Here is a 21591-nt window from a genome sequence, read left to right on the forward strand (position 1 = left end):
ACTCTCTTCCACCACCTTGGGTCAGGAAAAAGATACAAAAGTCTGAGGTCATGTGCCAACTGACTCAAAAACAGCTTCTTCCCTGCTGCCATCAGACTTTTGAATGGATCTAACTCATATTAAGTTGATCTTTCTCTACCCCCTATTATGACTGTAGCACTACATTCTGCATTCTCTTGTTTCTTTCTCTACGCTTTGTCTGTAGAGCATGCAAGAAGCAATACTTTTCACTATATACTAATATATAATAATAAATCAAATCAATTGTATCCATTCACCAGATAGTAAGAGGAGATTGAAGGCTGCAGGCGATGCTGTCTTGTTGATAGCTATGATTAGAATGAGGAGAAGAAGGGCCCATCATTGGCTGGCACAACTCCAGGAAGACCATCGCCCTGAGGATCAAGAGCCAGTGGAAGTTTCAGATGCTGATGAGGTGGGGAAAAATCCAAGACGACATTTGGCACAGCCAAGGGTCTACAAAAGGTACAACCCATACATGGAGACGAGTGGAAGACAACATCGCAAACACTTTCACTTGTCTAAGGACGTGGCAGCTCATATTCTTCATGAGGAACTCACGCTGCAAGGACTTAGAGGGCAGCCGATGACATTTCTTTGAAGTTTACTGCTGCATTGAACTTTTTTTCTAGCAGTTCCTTCCAAGGATCCACTACAGACCTTTGAGGAATCTCAGTCAGCAACACACAAATGCTTAATCATAGAATCATAGAAACCCCACAGTGCAGGAGGCCATTCGGCCCATCGAGTCTGCACCGACCACAATCCCACCCATCCACCCGCTAACCCCTCTAACCTACGCATCCCAGGACTCTAAGGGGCAATTTTTTTTTTTTTAACCTGGCAAATCAACCTAACCCGCACATCTTTGGACTGTGGGAGGAAACCGGAGCACCCGGAGGAAACCCACGCAGACACGAGGAGAATGTGCAAACTCCACACAGACAGTGACCCGAGCCAGGAATCGAACCCGGGACCCTGGAGCTGTGAAGCAGCAGTGCTAACCACTGTGCTACCGTGCCGCCCTCAAGGGAGGTCACAGATGCCCTTTTCAATAAATATCACCATTACGTGCAGTTCTGCATGGATGAAGCAAGCCAGGCTACCAGAGCTGTTGGATCCGCCGTGACCTCAGGTTTCCGCAAGTGCAGGCCATCAACAACTGCACACCCCTGTAGCCTTGAGAAGTCCCTAGCAGCAGTGAGAGAGATTCATTAATAGAAAATGATCTCACTCTCTGAACATGCAATTCATTTGTGATCACAAAAAGCATATCAAGCATATTTGTGCTAGACACCTTTAAGAGTTCATACAACTCACATATCTTGTGTCACTCACAGGTGCCACAGATATTTGCCGGACCTTAGCACTTCTCTGTGACAAAGGGTAGCCATGATGTGGAGATGCCGGCGTTGGACTGGGGTGAACACAGTAAGAAGTCTCACAACACCAGGTTAAAGTCCAACAAGTTTATTTGGTAGCAAATACCATAAACTTTCGGAGCGCTGCTCCTTCGTCAGATGGAGTGGAAATGTGCTCTCAGTGCACAGAGACACAGAAATCAAGTTACAGAATACTAATTAGAATGCGAATCCCTACAACCAGCCAGGTCTTAAAGGTACAGACAATGTGGGTGGAGGGAGCATTAAACACAGGTTAAAGAGATGTGTATTGTCTCCAGACAGAACAGCTAGTGAGATTCTCAAGAGAGAGTGTCACAGGCTGATAGGCTGGAGGAAGTAGATGTTCGGAGGGAAGATGTACTAGCAATTTTGAATAAACTGAAAGTTTATAAGTCCCCTGGGCCTGATGAAATATATCCTAGGAGTCTTTGGGAGGCAAGGGATGAGATAGCAGAGCCTTTGGCATTGATCTTTGCGTCCTCACTGTCCACGGGGGTGGTGCCAGAGGACTGGAGAGTGGCGAATGTGGTTCCTGTGTTTAAGAAAGGGAATAGAAATGACCCTGGTAATTATAGGCCAGTTAGTCTTACTTCGGTGGTCGGTAAGTTGATGGAAAAGGTCCTCAGGGATAGGATTTACGACCATTTAGAAAGATGCAGCTTAATCCGGGATAGTCAGCACGGATTTGTGAAGGGCAAGTCGTGCCTCACAAATTTGATAGAATTTTTTGAGGAGGTAACTAAGTATGTAGATGAAGGTAGTGCAGTTGATGTCATATACATGGATTTTAGTAAGGCGTTTGATAAAGTCCCCCATGGTCGGCTTATGAAGAAAGTAAGGATGTGTGGGATAGAGGGACGTTTGGCCGATTGGATAGGTAACTGGCTATCTAACAGAATGTGGAGATGTGTTCAACAAGTTCCATCCCACTATCAGACTCACCATAGACTACTCTCCGGAATCGGTTGCATTCTTGGACACACGCATCTCCATTAAGGACGGTCACCTCAGCACCTCACTGAACCGCAAGCCCACGGATAACCTCACGATGCTCCACTTCTCCAGCTTCCACCCTAAACACGTTAAAGAAGCCATCCCCTACGGACAAGCCCTCCGTATACACAGGAGCTGCTCGGATGAGGAGGATCGCAACAGACACCTCCAGACGCTGAAAGATGCCCTCATAAGAACAGGATATGGCGCTCGACTCATTGATCAACAGTTCCAACGCGCCACAGCGAAAAACCGCACCGACCTCCTCAGAAGACAAACACGGGACACAGTGGACAGAGTACCCTTCGTTGTCCAGTACTTCCCCGGAGCGGAGAAGCTACGGCATCTCCTCCGGAGCCTTCAACATGTCATTGATGAAGACGAACATCTCGCCAAGGCCATCCCCACACCCCCACTTCTTGCCTTCAAACAACCGCACAACCTCAAACAGACCATTGTCCACAGCAAACTACCCAGCCTTCAGGAGAACAGTGACCATGACACCACACAACCCTGCCACAGCAACCTCTGCAAGACGTGCCGGATCATCGACACAGATGCCATCATCTCACGTGAGAACACCATCCACCAGGTACACGGTACATACTCTTGCAACTCGGCCAACGTTGTCTACCTGATACGCTGCAAGAAAGGATGTCCCGAGGCATGGTACATTGGGGAAACTATGCAGACGCTGCGACAACGGATGAATGAACACCGCTCGACAATCACCAGGCAAGACTGTTCTCTTCCTGTTGGGGAGCACTTCAGCGGTCACGGGCATTCGGCCTCTGATATTCGGGTAAGCATTCTCCAAGGCGGCCTTCGCGACACACGACGGCGCAGAGTCGCTGAGCAGAAACTGATAGCCAAGTTCCGCACACACGAGGACGGCCTCAACTGGGATATTGGGTTCATGGCACACTATTTGTAACCCCCACAGAGTTTCACTGGCTGTCTTGTCTGGAGACAATACACATCTTTTTAGCCTGTCTTGATGCTCTCTCCACTCACATTGTTTTGTTTCTTAAAGACTTGATTAGTTGTAAGTATTCGCATTCCAACCATTATTCATGTAAATTGAGTTTGTGTCTTTATATGCTCTGTTTGTGAACAGAATTCCCACGCACCTGAAGAAGGGGCTTGCAGCTCCGAAAGCTTGTGTGGCTTTTGCTACCAAATAAACCTGTTGGACTTTAACCTGGTGTTGTTAAACTTCTTACTATCTAACAGAAGACAGAGGGTGGTGGTGGATGGAAAATTTTCGGACTGGAAACCGGTTACCAGCGGAGTGCCACAGGGATTAGTGCTTGGTCCTCTGCTATTTGTCATTTTTATAAATGACTTGAAGGAGGGGGCTGAAGGGTGGATCAGTAAATTTGCTGATGACACCAAGATTGGCGGAGTAGTGGATGAGGTGGAGGGCTGTTGTAGGCTGCAAAGAGATATAGATAGGATGCAGAATTGGGCTGAAAAATGGCAAATGGAGTTTAACCCTGACAAATGCGAGGTGATTCATTTTGGTAGGACAAATTTAAATGTGGATTACAGGGTCAAAGGTAGGGTTCTGAAGAATGTGGAGGAACAGAGAGATCTTGGGGTTCATATCCATAGATCTCTGAAGGTTGCCACTCAAGTGGATAGAGCCGTGAAGAAGGCCTATAGTGTGTTGGCGTTCATTAACAGGGGGTTTGAGTTTAAGAGCCGTGGGGTTATGCTGCAACTGTACAGGACCTTGGTGAGACCACATTTGGAATATTGTGTGCAGTTCTGGTCACCTCACTATAAGAAGGATGTGGAGACACTAGAGAGTGCAAAGGAGATTTACCAGGATGCTGCCTGGTTTGGAGGGTAGGTCTTATGAGGAAAGGTTGAGGGAACTTGGGCTTTTCTCTTTGGAGCGGAGGAGGTCGAGAGGAGACTTGATAGAGGTTTATAAGATGATGAGGGGGATAGATAGAGTGAACGTTCAAAGACTATTTCCTCGGATGAATGGAGTGGTAACTGGGGGGCATAACTATAGGGTTCATGGTGGGAGATATAGGAAGGATGTCCGAGGTAGGTTTTTTACTCAGAGAGTAGTTGGGGTGTGGAATGGACTGCCTGCAGTGATAGTGGAGTCAGACACTTTAGGGACATTTAAGAAGCTATTGGATAGGCACATGGAGTACTTTGGGATGATAGGGAGGAAATAGCTTGATCTGGGTTTTAGACAAAGCTCGGCACAACAACGTGGGCCGAAGGGCCTGTTCTGTGCTGTACTGTTCTGTGTTCTATTCTTGGGATGTGGCTGTCGTTGGCTAGGCCAGCACTTATTTCCCAATCCTAATTATGAGTGATCCACACTGAGTTTCTCAGCTGATCTTTTTTAGCGTTTATTAACAGGGGGTTTGAGTTTAAGAGCCATGGGGTTAAGCTGCAACTGTACAGGACCTTGGTGAGACCACATTTGGAATATTGTGTGCAGTTCTGGTCACCTCACTATAAGGAGGATGTGGAAGCGCTGGAAAGAGTGCAAAGGAGATTTACCAGGATGCTGCCTGGTTTGGAGGATAGGTCTTATGAGGAAAGGTTGAGGGAGCTAGGGCTTTTCTCTTTAGAGCGGAGGAGGATGACAGGCGACTTAATAGAGGTTTATAAGATGATGAGGGGGATAGATAGAGTGGACGTTCAAAGACTATTTCCTCGGGTGAATGTAGCTGTTACTAGGGGGCATAACTATAAGGTTCATGGTGGGAGATATAGGAGGGATGTTCGCGGTAGGTTCTTTACTCAGAGAGTGGTTGGGGTGTGGAATGGACTGCCTGCTGTGATAGTGGAGTCGGACACTTTAGGAACTTTCAAGCGGTTATTGGATAGGCACATGGAGCACACCAGAATGATAGGGAGTGGGATAGCTTGATCTTGGTTTCGGACAAAGCTCGGCACAACATCGAGGGCCGAAGGGCCTGTACTGTACTGTACTGTTCTATGTTCTATGATCTATGAGACAGTGGCATAACACCAATACCTCTTACATAGAGATGCTATGACTGTTTTTACAGGCTTAGTGTGTTCCTGTGGTGCTACATACTGCTACCACTATGTATAGATGGTGGAGGGAGTGAATGTTTGTGGATGTGATGCCAATCAAGTGGGGCTGCTTTATCCTGGATGGTGTCAAGCTTCTTGAGTGTTACTGGAGCTACACTGCTCCACAAGACAGATTGAGACAGAAAAGATGCTGGAAATGAGTTACGAGGTAAACTTACATCTGAACTGGAAAATTCTTTGGAATAATCTTCATGGTACTGTAAAACATTAGTAGACTTGAGAACACATGCAATATGTACAGAAAGTATTGTATTTTTTCATGGACTAATCAATCCATTAACATGCACTGGAAAAATACTTGTGCAATTTTCTAACGTGCAACACAGTGGCAGTGTCAACAGTCCTCCGGCTGCTGGCGAGTGGCATATCCTCTGGTCCTATTGGCTTGTTGCCCAGCAGTGTGGGTGGCTTCAATGAGAAATCCCATTAATAGCTTAGATGAACAGATACACAGGTGACATAAGCTCGGATACCAACAGGATAACAATTTAAGGTAATAACTTTGATGAGCAACATGGGGGCCAAATTTTGGAAGGTGTCAGGGTGTGTGTTGGTTCCTCAATCGCACCGGAGAATCAGCACCAGTTAGAGATAGGTTCCAATACAAATACAAAATATGATTGTAATTAACATATAAAGAAGGGTGTGATTAAGGACAAGTTTGAATGTGGCTTTTGACTAGACTGTAGCAGAGTTTGCAGTTTCTTATGGTATGAATAGTAGGAGGAAAAAATAAAAAGTCTGATTGTGAAACCTGTTTTCTATGTGATCATGTAAAATAAACTCATTTGCTGGCTTAAAATCATGCTTTTTCTCACTGGAATGCTTTTCCATTTACTTTGCATAAAGACAAGAAAATGCAGATGGGTGGACATGTCAAATCACATATCCAGTACAGAGAGCCAAAAGTTATCACCCCTGGGTGACACAATGGTTTTAACTAGCTCTGGGACTGTAGAGGACACAGAGTTTGCTTACGGAAGTGATCAGTAATACCAGTATGGCCCAGGCCCAGAGAGAGTGGAGCAGAATTAACAGCAGCATTGAGACGGGGTGGGCAGTGCTCGAGTGGAGCCCAGCAGAGTTGTGGGTTCCCTTTACAAAGGGGCAGCCAGGGAGAACTGGAATCAGAAGCATCATTATTGGGAGTTCAGCACTTTGAAGAAGCAGAGTAGACCAGCTAGAGGGAGGCAGAGCACACTTAGGAGGGCCAAAAAGTGTTTTTTGTGAAAAGTTAGTTTACCAATGAGAGAAAGATGGTCCAGGTGAGGAGGGTAAGAAATCTGACAGCAGCAGGAAAGCCAGAGCAATCAGAGAATGCTAGAGAGACCAAGAAACTTTGCTAGATGGAATTAATGTGACAGAGGTGAACAGGGAAGTAAATGGAGAATAAGGCAGACAAGTGATACAAATGGGTAACCTGGGGTGGGCAAAAAGTATAATATTCATAAATATATTGTGAACATTTCGTAAAGAGTTAATAAAGGGATGAAAGAAAAATAAGATAGTAACGCACAAACCACAACCATATATACCATGGAGCAAAGCCAAGATACAGACAACTCTATACCAAATTTACACAATAAATATTTATAGTTAATGGACAAGGTTTTAATGTGACTCGTAGCAGCCTATTCTTGCTATTTCTTACGTTAATAATAGTGGTATTTATTCCATGTCTGGATGGCATGGAGCCCACTGATTACATTTGTTGACGCAAGTGAAATTATATTTGTATTAAGCTGTATGTGATGTTTTTCAGAGGCTTTTGGGCTCAGGTTGTATGACTATTTCATAGTAAAACACTAAGAAATTGCATTTTTTATTTTTTTTAGACTGAATTTTAGCTTTAATTATAAGAGATGGAATTATAGTTACCTGGTGTTTAGCAGTATTGGGGAGGATAGTAATGGTCAATTGCATGGAGACGCCACTTTGGTAAAACTGGGGAATGTTCTACGCTGAGGCTCAGAGTCTGCAGCACAAGATTTAACCACAAGGTATCAAGTATTGTGATGTGAAGAAATATTTTAAACTCACCTTTAGGTCTTTCATGGGATGAGAGTGTCGTTGGCAGGATTAGCATTTGATGCTCATTCTTGATTGCCCTTGAGAAGATGGTGGTGAGCCACATTCTTGAACTGTTGCAGTCCATGTGGAGTAGGTCTATTCTGAACGCTGATATAGTATACTGTCAGAATGGTGTGTGGTTTAGAGGCTGGTGTTGTCATGCATCAGTAGCTCTTGTCCTTTTAGATGATATACATCTTGGGTTTGGAAAGTGCTGTCAAAGGAGTCTTGGTGAGTTGTTGCAGTGCAACTTCTAAATGGCAAATATTGTATTGGTGGAGGGAGTTAATATTTTTGATGGTGGATGGGACGCTGATCAAGCAGACTAGTTTGTCCTGGATGGTGTCAAGCTTCGAGTGTTGTTGGAGCTGCACTAATTCAGGCAATTGGAGACTATTCCATCACAATCCTGACTTGTGTCTTGTAGATGGTGGACAGGCCTTGGGGTGTCAGGAGACGAGTTACTCGCCACAAAATTCCCAGCCTCTGGCCTGCTCTTTAACCACAGCATTTATATGGCAGGTCCAGCTCAGTTTCTGGTCACCAGGATGTTGATGGTACAGGATTCAGCAATAATAATGTGGATGTGGTTACATTTTCTCTGCATGGAGGTGGTCATTGTCTGGCACTTATGTGGCATGAATGTTACTTATCAGCCCAATCCTGAATGTTGTCCAGCTCTTAATTTGCATATGGACAGACTGTTTCAGTATCTGAGGAGTTGTGAACAAATCACCAATGGACATCTCCATTTCTGATCCTATGATGAGGTGGTCATTAATGGAGCAACTGAAGATGTTTGTGCCTAGGACAGAAGAAGAAGAACTCCTGCAGCAATTTCCTTGGGATGGGGTAACTGGTGTCCAACAACCACAAACATTTACATTTGTGCTAGTTATGACTCTAACCAGTGTAGATTTTTCCCTTCAATGCCCACTAGATTCAATTCTGCTCGAGCTCCTTAATGCCACACTCGGTCAAATGCTGCCCTGATGTTAAGGATATTCATTCTCAATTCATCTTGATTTCAGCACTTTTGTCCAAGTTTGACCCAAGGCCAGGAATGAGTGGCTTTGGCATCCCATCCCACCACTAGCACAAAGGAAGTTGTTTGTGGTTGCTGGAGACAGTTATCTCATCCCAAGGAGATTGCTACAGGAGTTTTTAAAGTTAATTTATTAGTGTAACAAGTAGGCTTACATTAACACTGCAATGAAGTTGCTGTGAAAATTCCCTAGTCGCCACACACTCCAGCGCCTGTTTGGGTACACTGAGGGATAATTTAGCATGGCCAATGCACTTAACCAGCATGTCTTTCAGACTGTGGGAGGAAACCGGAGCACCCGGAGGAAACCCATGCAGACACGGGGAGAACATGCAAACTCCACAGACAGTGACTCAAGCCGGGAATTGAACCTGGGTCCCTGGCGCTGTGAGGCAGCAGTGCTAACCACTGTGCCACCGTGCCGCCCAGTTGCTCAGGGTAGTGTTCTAGGTACAAACATCTTCAATTACTTTATCAATGGCCTTCTCCCCAACACAAGGTCAGAAGTGGGAATGTTTGCTAATGATTTCACAATGTTCAGTACTGTCTGCAACCCAAATTGATCATCGGAGTGTTATGTGGCTGTTTGATGGCACTGTCGCCAGCACTTTACATTATACTGATAATCAAGAATAGCCACAGGGCGGTAACTAGCTGGATAGGATGTCATTTTTTTTGACAGGACAAATGGTGAATTTTCGACATTGCATCAATGTTGTAGGTACTCGAATAGCTTGGCTAGGGCACAGCTACTTCAGGAACACCAGCCTTCAGTACTACTGCTGGATTGTTCTCAGGACTGATAGCCTCTGTTTTTTCTAGTGGCTTTAACTATTTCTCTATAACTCACTCCATGTAACAAGTTGGCTGCAGACTGGCATCGTGATTTGGGGACCTCAGAAGGCAGCTGACATAGATCATTTGCATTCATAATTTTAAATCCAAAATCTGAAAATGGTGTACCTAGATCTTCAATCATTTAAACAAATAGAATATCCTCAATATTTATTAATCAAAAGGAAGATTAATACTTTTATAAACAGGCAGAATGATGGCATGACTATTGAAACAGTAAAATGTAAACATAAACATTTTATTTCATAAAGAAAATAAATCCAAGCTAACAGCTGTTTTAAATAAATCTTAAATCTTTCCAACACTGGAATTCTTAGGATTTACAGAACAAGAACATTTTCAGCAAGACTAACACATCAATCTCCAAGGACATAAACTGTCACTTTGCCAAAATTCCCCAAAATTCTTAAACAGAGCATTTGACAAGAAATTAATTTAATTCAAAATGTATTTAAATCAAGAGATTACAAACAAAAATATTAACCAAAATTAAAGACTATCCTCCTTCGATAGCAAATAACTCAGTTTCTACAGTACAGGTTCACCGTTTAATCTGATTCATATTTCTTTGGAAGGCTGGTCTATGTAATGAGACAACATATCAAAAATATGTAAAAGTGATTTTATGAAGAAATTCATTGAAAACTAAATAAATACAAGAATACAACTTAAAGCATCAAACGTATATTTAATTTTGAAATGAGCGCTTGCACATGTATGCATGGGATAGGGGAAAGAGGTAAAAAGGGAATGAATGCTCTTTAATATTTTCTGGGTGCATCTTTAGGAAATGTCTTCTGGAACCCAGGTTCACCACCTTCTGGACTTTGAAAAAAAATAGACATAGGAAAGTTATCTATTGCACCAAGGTCAACAATGTCTTAGTTTCTCTGATATAATGATCAATGGTTTGAAATTTAAATATCTCCTCTTAGAAGGAAAGCAGAAAATTTAGTAGGGATGGAGGAAAGAGGTGGAAAAAAAACATGGCCCTGATCTCTGTGGCAAACTGAAGGAGGAACATTTTGCACATTTTCCATGTCAAAATACTTCCTGTATGTTTGAGAGCACCCTCTCTAGTTGAGAACTTGCTGTGATTTCTGCATTAAAAGCCTGCAAGGGGTGGAAAAGTAAAGCATGCACAGGTGTATGCTCAACACTACACAAGGAATTTGTGAGCTTCAGCAAAAAAAAATTAAGCAACGTGTTGACATGAAATTTAGATTAATTTATAATGGCTGCATTTGATCAATTTAGATTTTTTTTTAGAAAAACTGCTAGAACCAGAGAGAGGTATGTAACAATTCCGTGAATCAGAAGTCAACAATATTCTAATTCAGTGAGCAAATATATCCATCACACACAAACATCACATTTTTCCACCATAAAGATCAGGTCATAATAGGAATGCAGCTTTCCCAGTTATAATAAACTACAAGGTTAGAGATGCAACAGATGTCGAAATTCATTTTCCAACAAAGGCAAATTTTAGGCAACAGATGGCTGTTTACATTGAGAAAAAAATGTTTTATTAAAACATATACTTGTCAGTCTTTTAAGCATCAAATTATACCACCCTCATTTAGCATTTCTATGCCATGTTAGAGCTCACTGTTCACCATTTCATACCTAAATTTAAACAAACCACTAAAAGAACACTAACACAATTTTGCATTTATTCCAAAAGAGCCCCAACATAAACCACAACAGTGACTGCTAAAGATTCAAGACAGTGTTTTCAGAGGAAAATGGGCCTTATCTGTCTGAAGACATTCAGCATTCTGGTCTTTATTCAGAGATTGTTCGTTCTCGTTTCCTCAGCTCCCAATCTGGTTATTAAAAATACATCATCAGTAATGGTCAACAAAATAAACCAATTTAAAAACTGCTAGATTCAATGCTACTTGTCCCAGAATAAATTAGTTTTACAAGGATCAGAAAAGGCCATCTTATCTTAACCCTCTTTTTGTGGGCTTCAAGCTGACTTAGTGAACAAAAGATTGATCTCTGCATGAGGTTTACTCAAGTACATTTAAAAAATATAACTCAATGAGGTCACCCCACAAGCACCTTGTTTCTAAATGAGTGAACTTGTGTTTCTCAAACCCATCTTCACAACCGATTCTTTACAATTGGAATCAATCTTTGTTGCAACCTCTCCACCGCATTATAGATTTTTGCAGCATTTGCTACACTAGTTCAGTATGATTTAACCAGTGTATTGTGAATTTTTCAGCATACTCTTTTGGAAGATTACGATCATAGAATAGCAAGCACCATCTTGCAGTTGGCCAACAAAACAGTCATCAAGCACAGCAATGAAAGGCTCCTGTATCAGCTATTTCTCCTGGTCCTTTTTTAGTTTGACTTACAGTAGTAGCAATTTGGGATGAACATGTGATGTTTTAACCTAAATCAAATTGTCGTGATTTATTTTGCCTTACGCAGTCACCAGATTTCCTTCATATCTTACCAATGATTTTATTCTAATACTTCACTTGCATTAAAAAAAATTCTACCATGTTTCAGCGTTGTGTCTGCCAGAACCTCCATGTTATTCACTAACCTTCTTGACAAAGTTAAAACAATTAATTTAAAACTCATGCTACACGTTTTGAAACCAATATGCAAAACTTTAACTGAAGTTAAAATTACATATTTTTTATTATAGAACAGATCTAAATCTCATTGTCTTAGTGTCAAAAGCAAACAGATTTTAAATTTGGTTGCAACATTCAAGTAATTGATGGATTTGAAACATTAAGGGTCTGAGCTCCAACAGCATCATTCAACTCTTGTCCCCGAGCCCCACCACAGCCCAATGCACTGCTCATATGCTAACATTTTGGATCAGAAAAACATTCTTTATTCTGTCTTAGGGTCTGTAACAGGCCCTGTTCGATGGGAGATAACCCATGTGCTTGGCTTTGTAAGCTAATTTAAAATTATGCACTGTAAAAAGGGTCACACACAATTAAATTTTGAACTTAAATTTACAAAGGGTTGCATCATCCCCATGGATATTAAATGACATTTATTTGCAAGTTGCCTTGAAAATATATAGTTCTTTCTTCTCCTCCTATCATTTCAGTTCCTGCTGTATCTTTGTATTCTGAGTTTACACTCATCTGCTGGGACAAACCAGGTTTCTGAAATCTCTACAGCATTTCCTGCTGCAAAACTGGCCTTCAATTTGTGACTCAATGCTAGAACCAGTAAGAACTAGATAGTTCTTGCTGGTTCTAGCATTGAGTCACAAGTCCTCTTTTTTAAACACCCTTTTCATAAGAAATATGAGTAGGAGTAGACCATATGGCTTGTCTAGCCAACATTCAGTGTGATCATTGATGATCTTTGGCTTAGTGCATCCACTAACTCTGCAGCTATCTCTTTTAGAACTTTTGTACATAGGCCATCAGGCCCCAGGATGTGAGTTCCTTAGATTTCTCTAATACTTTTTCTCTGCTGATATTAATTACCTCACTTGTTTAACCCCCTAGATTACCCTTTATATCTGGTATACAAATTAAATGTCAGATATAAATATCTCACCAAAGAAGTTAGATAACTACCTATCGTGGCATTCTTACAGATTGTTAATTAGTGGATTTATGGGCATTTATTTTTTGTTTAAATTCTCATGCTCACTTGTGATTTGTTGCTGTTTTGAAATTTGACCAAAATGTGCCAAGCAAGGACATGATGGACAAATTATCAATTGGTTTTCAAGACATTATCAATAGTAACTAACTTATTCACAATTCATTAGGGAAAATGTCCTTTTAATCCACATTATTTTAAAAAATTTCATATTCACATCTGGATTCAGAATGTTTTGTCAGAAATTATGCTTGCATTAAAGGCAGAAGCAACAAGAATTCCACATCTGTGATAAATCTTTCACTATCTTTCCACAAATCAACAACATTTTTGCTTGCAGTCAAAACATGCAAGCATTGGCATATTAGGAACAGGTGACGGTGTAGCCAACCTGTCCAAAATTATGAGGAGAATGTTTAGGTGTATATCAAAATTCCATTGATAAATGGGGTGCACAAGAACAAATCTGCTACAAAGGTTGGCCTCCAAATATATAGGCTTGGATTTTCGTGGATTGTGGAGACTCAGCGGACCTATAAAAATGGTGGAAGGGTCCAGGGTTCATAACTCCTGCCCCCATTTCCTGCAATTCCATTTTTGCTGGTAGGCGAAGAGGGTAGGATGTGAAGCTCATATCCACAAATTTGGAATCAGCTGGGTTATTTAAACTCAGTGCACAGGGCACGCAGACCTGATTCGCACTCCAAGAGCGGCCTCAATCTGCAGCATGTGTTTCGTGACTATGTAAATACTCTTGCAGGTTGCATAGAGCATGCAGAACTGTCATGCCATAAGTTATTTTAGAACCTACCCTTTAAATTTTGAAAAAAAAACTGCCTGCTTATGTTATGTGAAGTATGTTCCAGCAATTTCAATAGTTGCTGTTGACACAATCCTAAGTGCTATCATTAAAGCATTATTACTGCTTTACACAACCTATCATTATCACAATCGGAGGTTCCAAGTTCACAGTTTGATTCACAGCTCAAAAAGGACAAGGATTAGCTGTCTTTGATTTGGGGTTGTGAATAAAAATGTTTGTTTTAGAAGGAATTATGTACTTGAGATTGTATTATATATTGAATGGGCTTTTAGTAATGAGACTTTTTAATATAGTGAACTCTGTAATACATATTCAGAAGTTTATTTTATCTCAGCATGTTTCCTGAGGTCTGCTTATGGCGGATATTGGGTGAGTTGGCATGGAGGCTGTAAATGAAAAGGGTGGTGAGTGGAGGCCTTGAGTTTGCATGAATTGGCACTGAACTGGCATTAGGATTATAAGAGGCCAAGTGGACGGATGGGGGTATGGGTGGGCATATATGGGCATGGGAAGTGGTGGGAGATGTGGGGGTGAGAGCCTAATATTTAGCAAAACAACCAGAATGAAGCCCCAGAGAACCAAGGTGGGTCATTTAACCAGTTTGACTTGGCATGCAACAGATTGTGTTCACTTCTGATCTGCAACTGAGGGTAATGGGCCCAATTCCATCACACAGTCACCCTCTATACACATTTAGAACTGAATAGTCTCATTAGCGATAGACAACATGGTTTTGTATGAGAGAAGTCATGCCTCACAAATTTGGTTGAGTTTTTTGAGGAGGTGACAAAAATGATTGACGAGGGAAGGGCCGTGGATGTCGTCTACATGGATTTTAGTAAAGCATTTGACAAGGTCCCTCATGACAAGCTGGTGTAAAAGGTTAAATCTCACGGAATCAAAGGTGAACTAGCTAGATGGGTACAGAACTGGCTTGGCCATAGAAGACAGAGGGTAGCAGTGGAGGGGTCTTTTTCTGATTAGAGGTCTGTGACTAGTGGTGTTCCGCAGGGCTCTGTACTGGGACCTCTGCTGTTTGTGATATATATAAATGATTTGGAAGACAATGTAGCTGGTTTGATTAGTACGTTTGCGGACGACACAAAGATTGCTGGAGTTGCAGATAGTGATGAACATGGTCAGAGAATACAGCAGGATATAGATAGGCTGGAAAATTGGGCGGAGAAATGGCAGATGGAATTTAATCCAGATAAATGCGAAGTGATGCATTTTGGTAGATCTAATGCAGGGGGGAGCTATACAATAAATGGCAGAACCATCAGGAGTATAGACACACAGAGGGATCTGGGTGTGCAAGTCCACAGATCCTTAAAAGGTGGCAGCACAGGTGGAAAAAGTGGTGAACAAGGCATATGGCATGCTTACCTTTATTGGACGGGGCATAGAGTATAAAAGTTGGCATATGATGTTGCAGTTATATAGAACGTTGGTTAGGCCACATCTGGAATACTGCGTCCAGTTCTGGTCGCCACACAACCAGAAGGACGTTGAGGCTTTGGAGAGAGTGCAGAAAAGGTTTACCAGGATGTTGCCTGGTATGGAGGGTATTAGCTATGAGTTGAGATTGAGTAAACTAGGGTTGTTCTCCCTGGAAAGACGGAGGTTGAGGGGTGACCTAATAGAAGTTTATAAAATTATGAAGGGCATAGATAGGGTGAACAGTTGGAAGCTTTTTCCCAGGTCAGAAATGACAAACATAAGGGGTCACAAGTTCAAGGTAAGGAGGACAAGGTTCAATACGGATATGCGGGGGACGTATTTTACACAGAGGGTGGTGGGAGCCTGGAATGCACTACCAAGCAAGGTGGTTGAGGCGGACACGCTAGGATCATTTAAGACTTATCTAGATAGCCACATGAACAGACTGGGAATAGAGGGATACAAACGGATGGTCTAGTTAGGAACACATGATCGGTGCAGGCTTGGAGGGCCAAAGGGCCTGTTCCTGTGCTGTATTGTTCTTTGGGAGCAAACATTGCAGCATCCAGGACACTTTGTCCTGAGGGGGGTGCAGCGAGCCAGGAGGTCTCTCAGAAGAGAAAATTTAGCCCTCAATTTTAACATTGTTACAAAACCTCTGTACAAACAAGCCATCTCAGCTTCAGTACTCTGAAATTTGGGATCAAATCATTGTCATGGTTGTTACTGCAGTTATTGCAGAAAACAGTGCAACTTACAGAGTGTCTCTGAACATGGCATATCCATTCCGAGTGATCCAGAAACCTTCGGCCACAAAACTCACAAGGAAACCGTGTTGATTTAGTTGAATGGTTAAGTCGTATGCATCTTTGAATTCCTTGAAAGAGAGAAAGGACAGGGGTCTTAACACAACATTTTGTTTTATACTCATCTATGGAATGTGGACACCACAGGTGAGTTCAATGCTTGTTGTCAGTCCTTAATAGCCCTCGAGTTGTGGTGGTGAGCCCCCTACTTGAACAAACCTCATTGCAATACATTACCATAATTATAATAACCATTTTGCTAAAAGATCACATGGCCTAATGTTATACTTATTTTAAACCATGATACCCAAAGCTTAATGTAAGCAATCAGACCTTTTCTAATTCCTGCTATTGTGAACTCATGTCCTGTTTTCACTGCTTAAAAGATTGTTTCCATCAGATTAGAAGATTTCTTGCAGGTAGGATCTTCTTAAAATCATCAGATAAAACAATGGAAATGAGGCCATCTATTTCTACTGAAAGATTTTGTATACCAGTTCTCATTATGCATGCTTGGCTGAAAGCCCAGACTCATGATAGTGTAGAGGCCCTTGAAGTAGACTTCTTAGAATATGAACTCCTTGTTTAAAGCAGTAATGGGTTGTCCAAGCAGGGAGTTCTGCTTGTGTATATAATGTGGAATGTCAGGGTTACTGGCAGTCCGGGTTTACACTCTGTATGAGAAAGTACCTTTCGGAATTTTTCTGACTATGTGAATAAATCGAAGTTTGGTGAAGGAACATTAGCCTCTGAGAAGTTATTTCAGAAAGTACCTCAGTAGTGGTGGTGGTGCCTGTTTGGCCATTGAAAATAACTGTTGACTTTGCTTGATTATTATTTTTAAGTGGTATCTGCACAAAATCAAGAGGTGTGATGTGTTTGAAGCATCTGTTACTGATACTTTAAAGGACTGTCTGATGGAAACTTACAGGATTGTAGGTTTAACAGCAGATATTTTTTCAAAGGAAAATTTGTGGTGTTTTTCAGCACACACTATTATTACTATATGGTTTAATGGTTCTGTACATAGCATATACTGGGTGAATGGGCACGAAAGAGCATGAATTGGCATGGGGCATAGGTGGAAGGTATCAGCTGGAATGGAGAGAGCATAAGGAACATGGATGGGGTACAGAGGGTGGAGGCTGTACTCAATCTTGTGTTCATGATAAGTCTGAGTTAGGAGCAGAAGGGGTCACATCACCTGGTTCAACTTCAAAAGTACCCCCAGCCTGAGGTCCTTGATCCAGAGGAACACCAAGTCGAACGAGAGGACGAGGAGATCAGATGCATCCCATGGAGGAAACTGGCACGATCAATAGTCAAAGATGCTTTCCTTTTCGGAGATGAGTGAGACACAGCCTCGCACACATTTATGCTTGGCAAGAGATGTGGTGGCTCGTAACTGCCACATTCTGTTGGAGGATCTAATGCCACATGGACTAGGAGGCCATCCTCTGCCAGTGCCCTGAAGGCCACTGCCACACTCAATTTTTTTTGCAAGTGGCTCATTCCAGAGATCCACAGCAAACTTATGGCACCTCAGTCCTCGACACAGAAATGTATCAAAGAGGTGACGGGTGCCCCCTTCAGTAAAGTTCATCATTATGTGACGTTCACAAATGGATGGCACTAACCAGCTGCTAGATTTTTGGAGTGGCATCAATCTCAGGATTCTCTAGAGTGCAGGGTGCAATCGATTCCACACGTCACTTTAAAAGCTCCTTTGCAGCAGCCTCTGATCTTAACAGAAAAGGTTTTCACTCCCTTAACATTCAGCTGGTGTGTAATCATGTGCATCGAACCCTGGAAGTTCTCACACCTCAACATCCTGAGTAACTCCCAGGTGATATTCAATATTCGTCACAGATATCCAAAGGGCTGCAGTTCTTAGCGGGCTGGCTGCTGGGTGATATGGGGTACCCACTGAATAGATGGTTCACGCCACCTGGTCATCGTTCTCAAAGTACCTCAGAAGAAAGGCACAATGCTGTGCAGTGTGTGACAAGATCCTTCTTAGAGTAGGTCACTGGCACCCTGAAGATGCATTGCCAATGTTTGGACTGCTTAGGTGGGGCTCTGCAGTCCTCTCCACAGAGGGGATCCCACATCATTATCGTCTGTTGTGCCCTGCACAACCCAACACTTCAAATGGGAGATCACTTGTCAGAAAGATTCATGGAGAAGGCGGTGAACTCCTTGGACAATAAGGACTTGGAAGAACAGAAACTGGAGAGGGTCACCGTCCATGTGATGATGCTCTCAAAGCAGCACAACATGGAAGATGTACCCTTGATACACAGAGCCCCACAGTTCCAGTAGGAATAAGGCCCAGGCAAAGGTAACTGACCGCATACCTCCTTTCTCTTAGTGCCATGCCAGTGCTCAGAATAGCATTTACAGAAGTGACATCAAGAGCAAGGTCTGCATACAGCCTTGGATTTGCAACGCTCATGTCTCACCAGACCCTACTCTTCAAAAACAGCAGCAGCCAAAGCTCCATGTAGCCGCTCTGGGAACTAGAAGGCAGCTCTCCAGCACAAGCCCTGCATCTACTGGACTTGATGCACATATGGTTGGAGATATCATGGCTGCAGAACTTGTGCCTTGGCACAAACAATTACAGCAGCTCATTGCTGATAAGACATTCTTACTGGAAACCTCCAAGGCACAAGGATCCATAACTCCATGGTGTTTCGATTCCCGGCTTGGGTCACTGTCTGTGGCGTTTGCACATTTTCCTCGTATCTGCGTGGGTTTCCTCCAGGTGCTCCGGTTTCCTCCCACAGTCCAAAGATGTGCGGGTTAGGTTGAATGGCCATGCTAAAATTGCCCCTTAGTGTCCTGGGATGCATAGATTAGAGGGATTAGTGGGTAAAATATGTAGGGATATGGGGGTAGGGCCTGGGTGGGATTGTGGTCGGTGCAGACTCGATGGGCCGAATGGCCTCTTTCTGTACTGTAGGGTTTCTATGATTTCTAGGTTTTGTGAAGAATAAAAGTTCCACAAAGTGCAGACACTTCCAGGAAAGAGTTGGGCACATCTTCCTGACATCACACAAGAGGTGAGTAACTAACATGAGCCTGCTAAACATCACATGAACCCGAGGTTCACAAAGGCAGCCATTCATAAAGTGGTAGCTTGGGTCATCCTTGCCATAACAGGGCAGGCAGAGACATATGCACGACACATTCAAATTATGAGACCACTGTCATGAGCAGCAAATCTATTTACAAAGATGCATTACATATGTATATAGTAAGATCAACATTTAAATTTTTCTAACCCTACCATGATGGAATAACTGTACAGTTATATATACACACACATGCACTCATTGCTATTTCTAAATTTTAAAACTGGAATTTAACTATAAACATGATCCTTAAAATAGTTAAACCTATGCCTGTGACCCCAGAACAAAAGAAGCCACTTTGCAATCTTCAGGAAACTTGCATCCCGTTATCTCAGAGGAGCCACTAGCGATCACCTGAGGACCACATAGCCCAACTTTAAAGAAAGCCAATACAAAAGCCATTTGCATTTGATAATCCAACTTGTAAATGTAGTGGTAGTATTACAGACAGGAGGGAGGGTTAATTTAAACAGCACTAATTTTCCTCTCATTGCTTGTCCATAGACAGAAAGGTGTTTTGACATTTTCCCTATTAGCAGTGGTGTAATTCCTGTGCGATCCAAGTTTATGTTAATGACCCCCACAGCAAACTCAAGATAGGATGAACTCAAAGGGTTAATTTCTTTGCATACACTCAAAACTCAGGAAGGAAGGTTGGCCATATCACCTCCCAACTTGGACAGTAAAGAAGGGGCTGGAGAAAAGAAGATTTTGCAGTACAAAGACTACAGAGAAAATAAATATTGGTTCATGCGAGTTCAAGAATTGAAGTCCAATGAGATATTCTTTCACAGAGGCTGCAGGCTGAAAGCCTATGTTGGAGAATTCACTTTTCTAATGTTGACTTCACAAGATGATATAGACACGCAGAGATGAATCAGCCAGGAAGGCAATGGCACAGAACTTTGAACCGAAGCAGCACAGAAGGGGCCATTTCTCCTCTAGTCAGGAATCTCTCCCTGAGTTTGTGGGCAAGCTAGACCTGGATGAAGACAAATGGATGGGTTATGATGAGAAGGAATGGAGCAAAGGTTGGGAAGCATGCATGTCAACTGTGTGCTAAGCCCTCCCCAATAAGGGTTGAAGATGCTGCCTGTGCAATGTGATAGATGAGATGCTGATGATCCAGCATTCAATGCCGATATTCCCCAGCTCATATTGTGCGAGAATCTGGAGCTGAGAGATGCTTTGGGTGCATAATGCCAATATGACAGCAAGTGTATGGAATGAGCTTAACTTATCCTGACAGTACGGATGAGAACATTCACCCTCTTCTTGCACTGGATGGCATTTTTCCACTGGTTGCTGCGAAGCTGACCTCCTTTGTGACCACTTCTGTGCCTTTCCTTATTCATTAGGTAAGCTAGGTCAGTAGATGGTAATTTGAAGGTTTCCTTCACCAGATGCAATGATAGTTTCTGGGATCCAGAGTCAAGCTGAGGACTCTCAGGGCCATTCATTCCCGACTGCATACTGTTGTGCTACCCCCTCTGATGCATATGTCATGCAGGTTAGACTAACTGAGGGATGTAGTCTGTAAGGTATAATGAGGGGGAGTCTGTAAGCTATACTTTGGTGAGTAGGGCTGTACCAGGCTGTTGCTCGACTAGTCTGTGGGAGCAGACTGTGCCTTTGTCGTTTCCAGTGTTTGGGTCGATGTTGGGTTGTCCATCCAGTTTTCTGATTTGACTTTTCTATAGCAGTTTGATAGAACAGTGTGTCTTGTTAGGCCATTTCAGAGAGCAGTTCAGGGTCAACCATATCACTGTGGATTTGAAACCCATGCAGGTCAGACCAAGAAAAGATTGCAGATTTTCTCCCCTGAAGGATATTAGTGAACCTGATGTGTATTACAACAATCTAGTAGTTTCATGATCATTATTAAGAACTAGCATTTTATTCCAGAATTAGGAATTAATTGGTAGAATTTGAACTTGTGTCTCTGGACATTAGGCCAGGCCTCAAATTATTGTAACATTACTACTTGGTTACCGTCCCCCAGCATTCACTGTTTGTGTGCGCGAAGTTTGCACGTTCTCCCAGTGTCTGTATGGATTTCCTCCGGATGCCCAGTTTCCTCTCACAGTCCAAAGATTTGTATGTTAGGTGGATTAGTCATATTAAATTGCCCCATAGTGTCCAAAGATGTGTAGGGCAGGTGGATTAACCATGGTAAATACACAGGGTTATGGGATAGGGAAGGAAGGTGGGCCTGGTTAAGATGTTGAGTCAGTGCAGACTCGATGAATGGGCTCTTTATGCACTGTCGGAATCAATCTACCAGAGACAAGAGTGTGATGGAATA

The 21591-nt window shown here is 42.6% G+C and overlaps 1 protein-coding gene across 1 annotated transcript in view; it reads right to left on the reverse strand.

Annotated features, from left to right (window-relative positions):
* Positions 1-9698: 9698 nt before the first annotated feature.
* Positions 9699-21591, reverse strand: part of LOC144479376 (uncharacterized) — a 72535-nt gene continuing 60642 nt past the window's right edge. The window contains exons 8-9 of the mRNA XM_078197996.1: positions 16102-16220; positions 9699-11309 (exon numbers count right to left, since the gene is read on the reverse strand). Of these exons, the coding sequence (XP_078054122.1) occupies positions 11298-11309; positions 16102-16220 (131 nt within the window). The 3' untranslated portion in view covers positions 9699-11297. The remainder of the gene's footprint in view (positions 11310-16101; positions 16221-21591) is intronic.

Source organism: Mustelus asterias, chromosome 26, assembly GCF_964213995.1.
Source record: "Mustelus asterias chromosome 26, sMusAst1.hap1.1, whole genome shotgun sequence".
Taxonomy (NCBI): domain Eukaryota; kingdom Metazoa; phylum Chordata; class Chondrichthyes; order Carcharhiniformes; family Triakidae; genus Mustelus; species Mustelus asterias.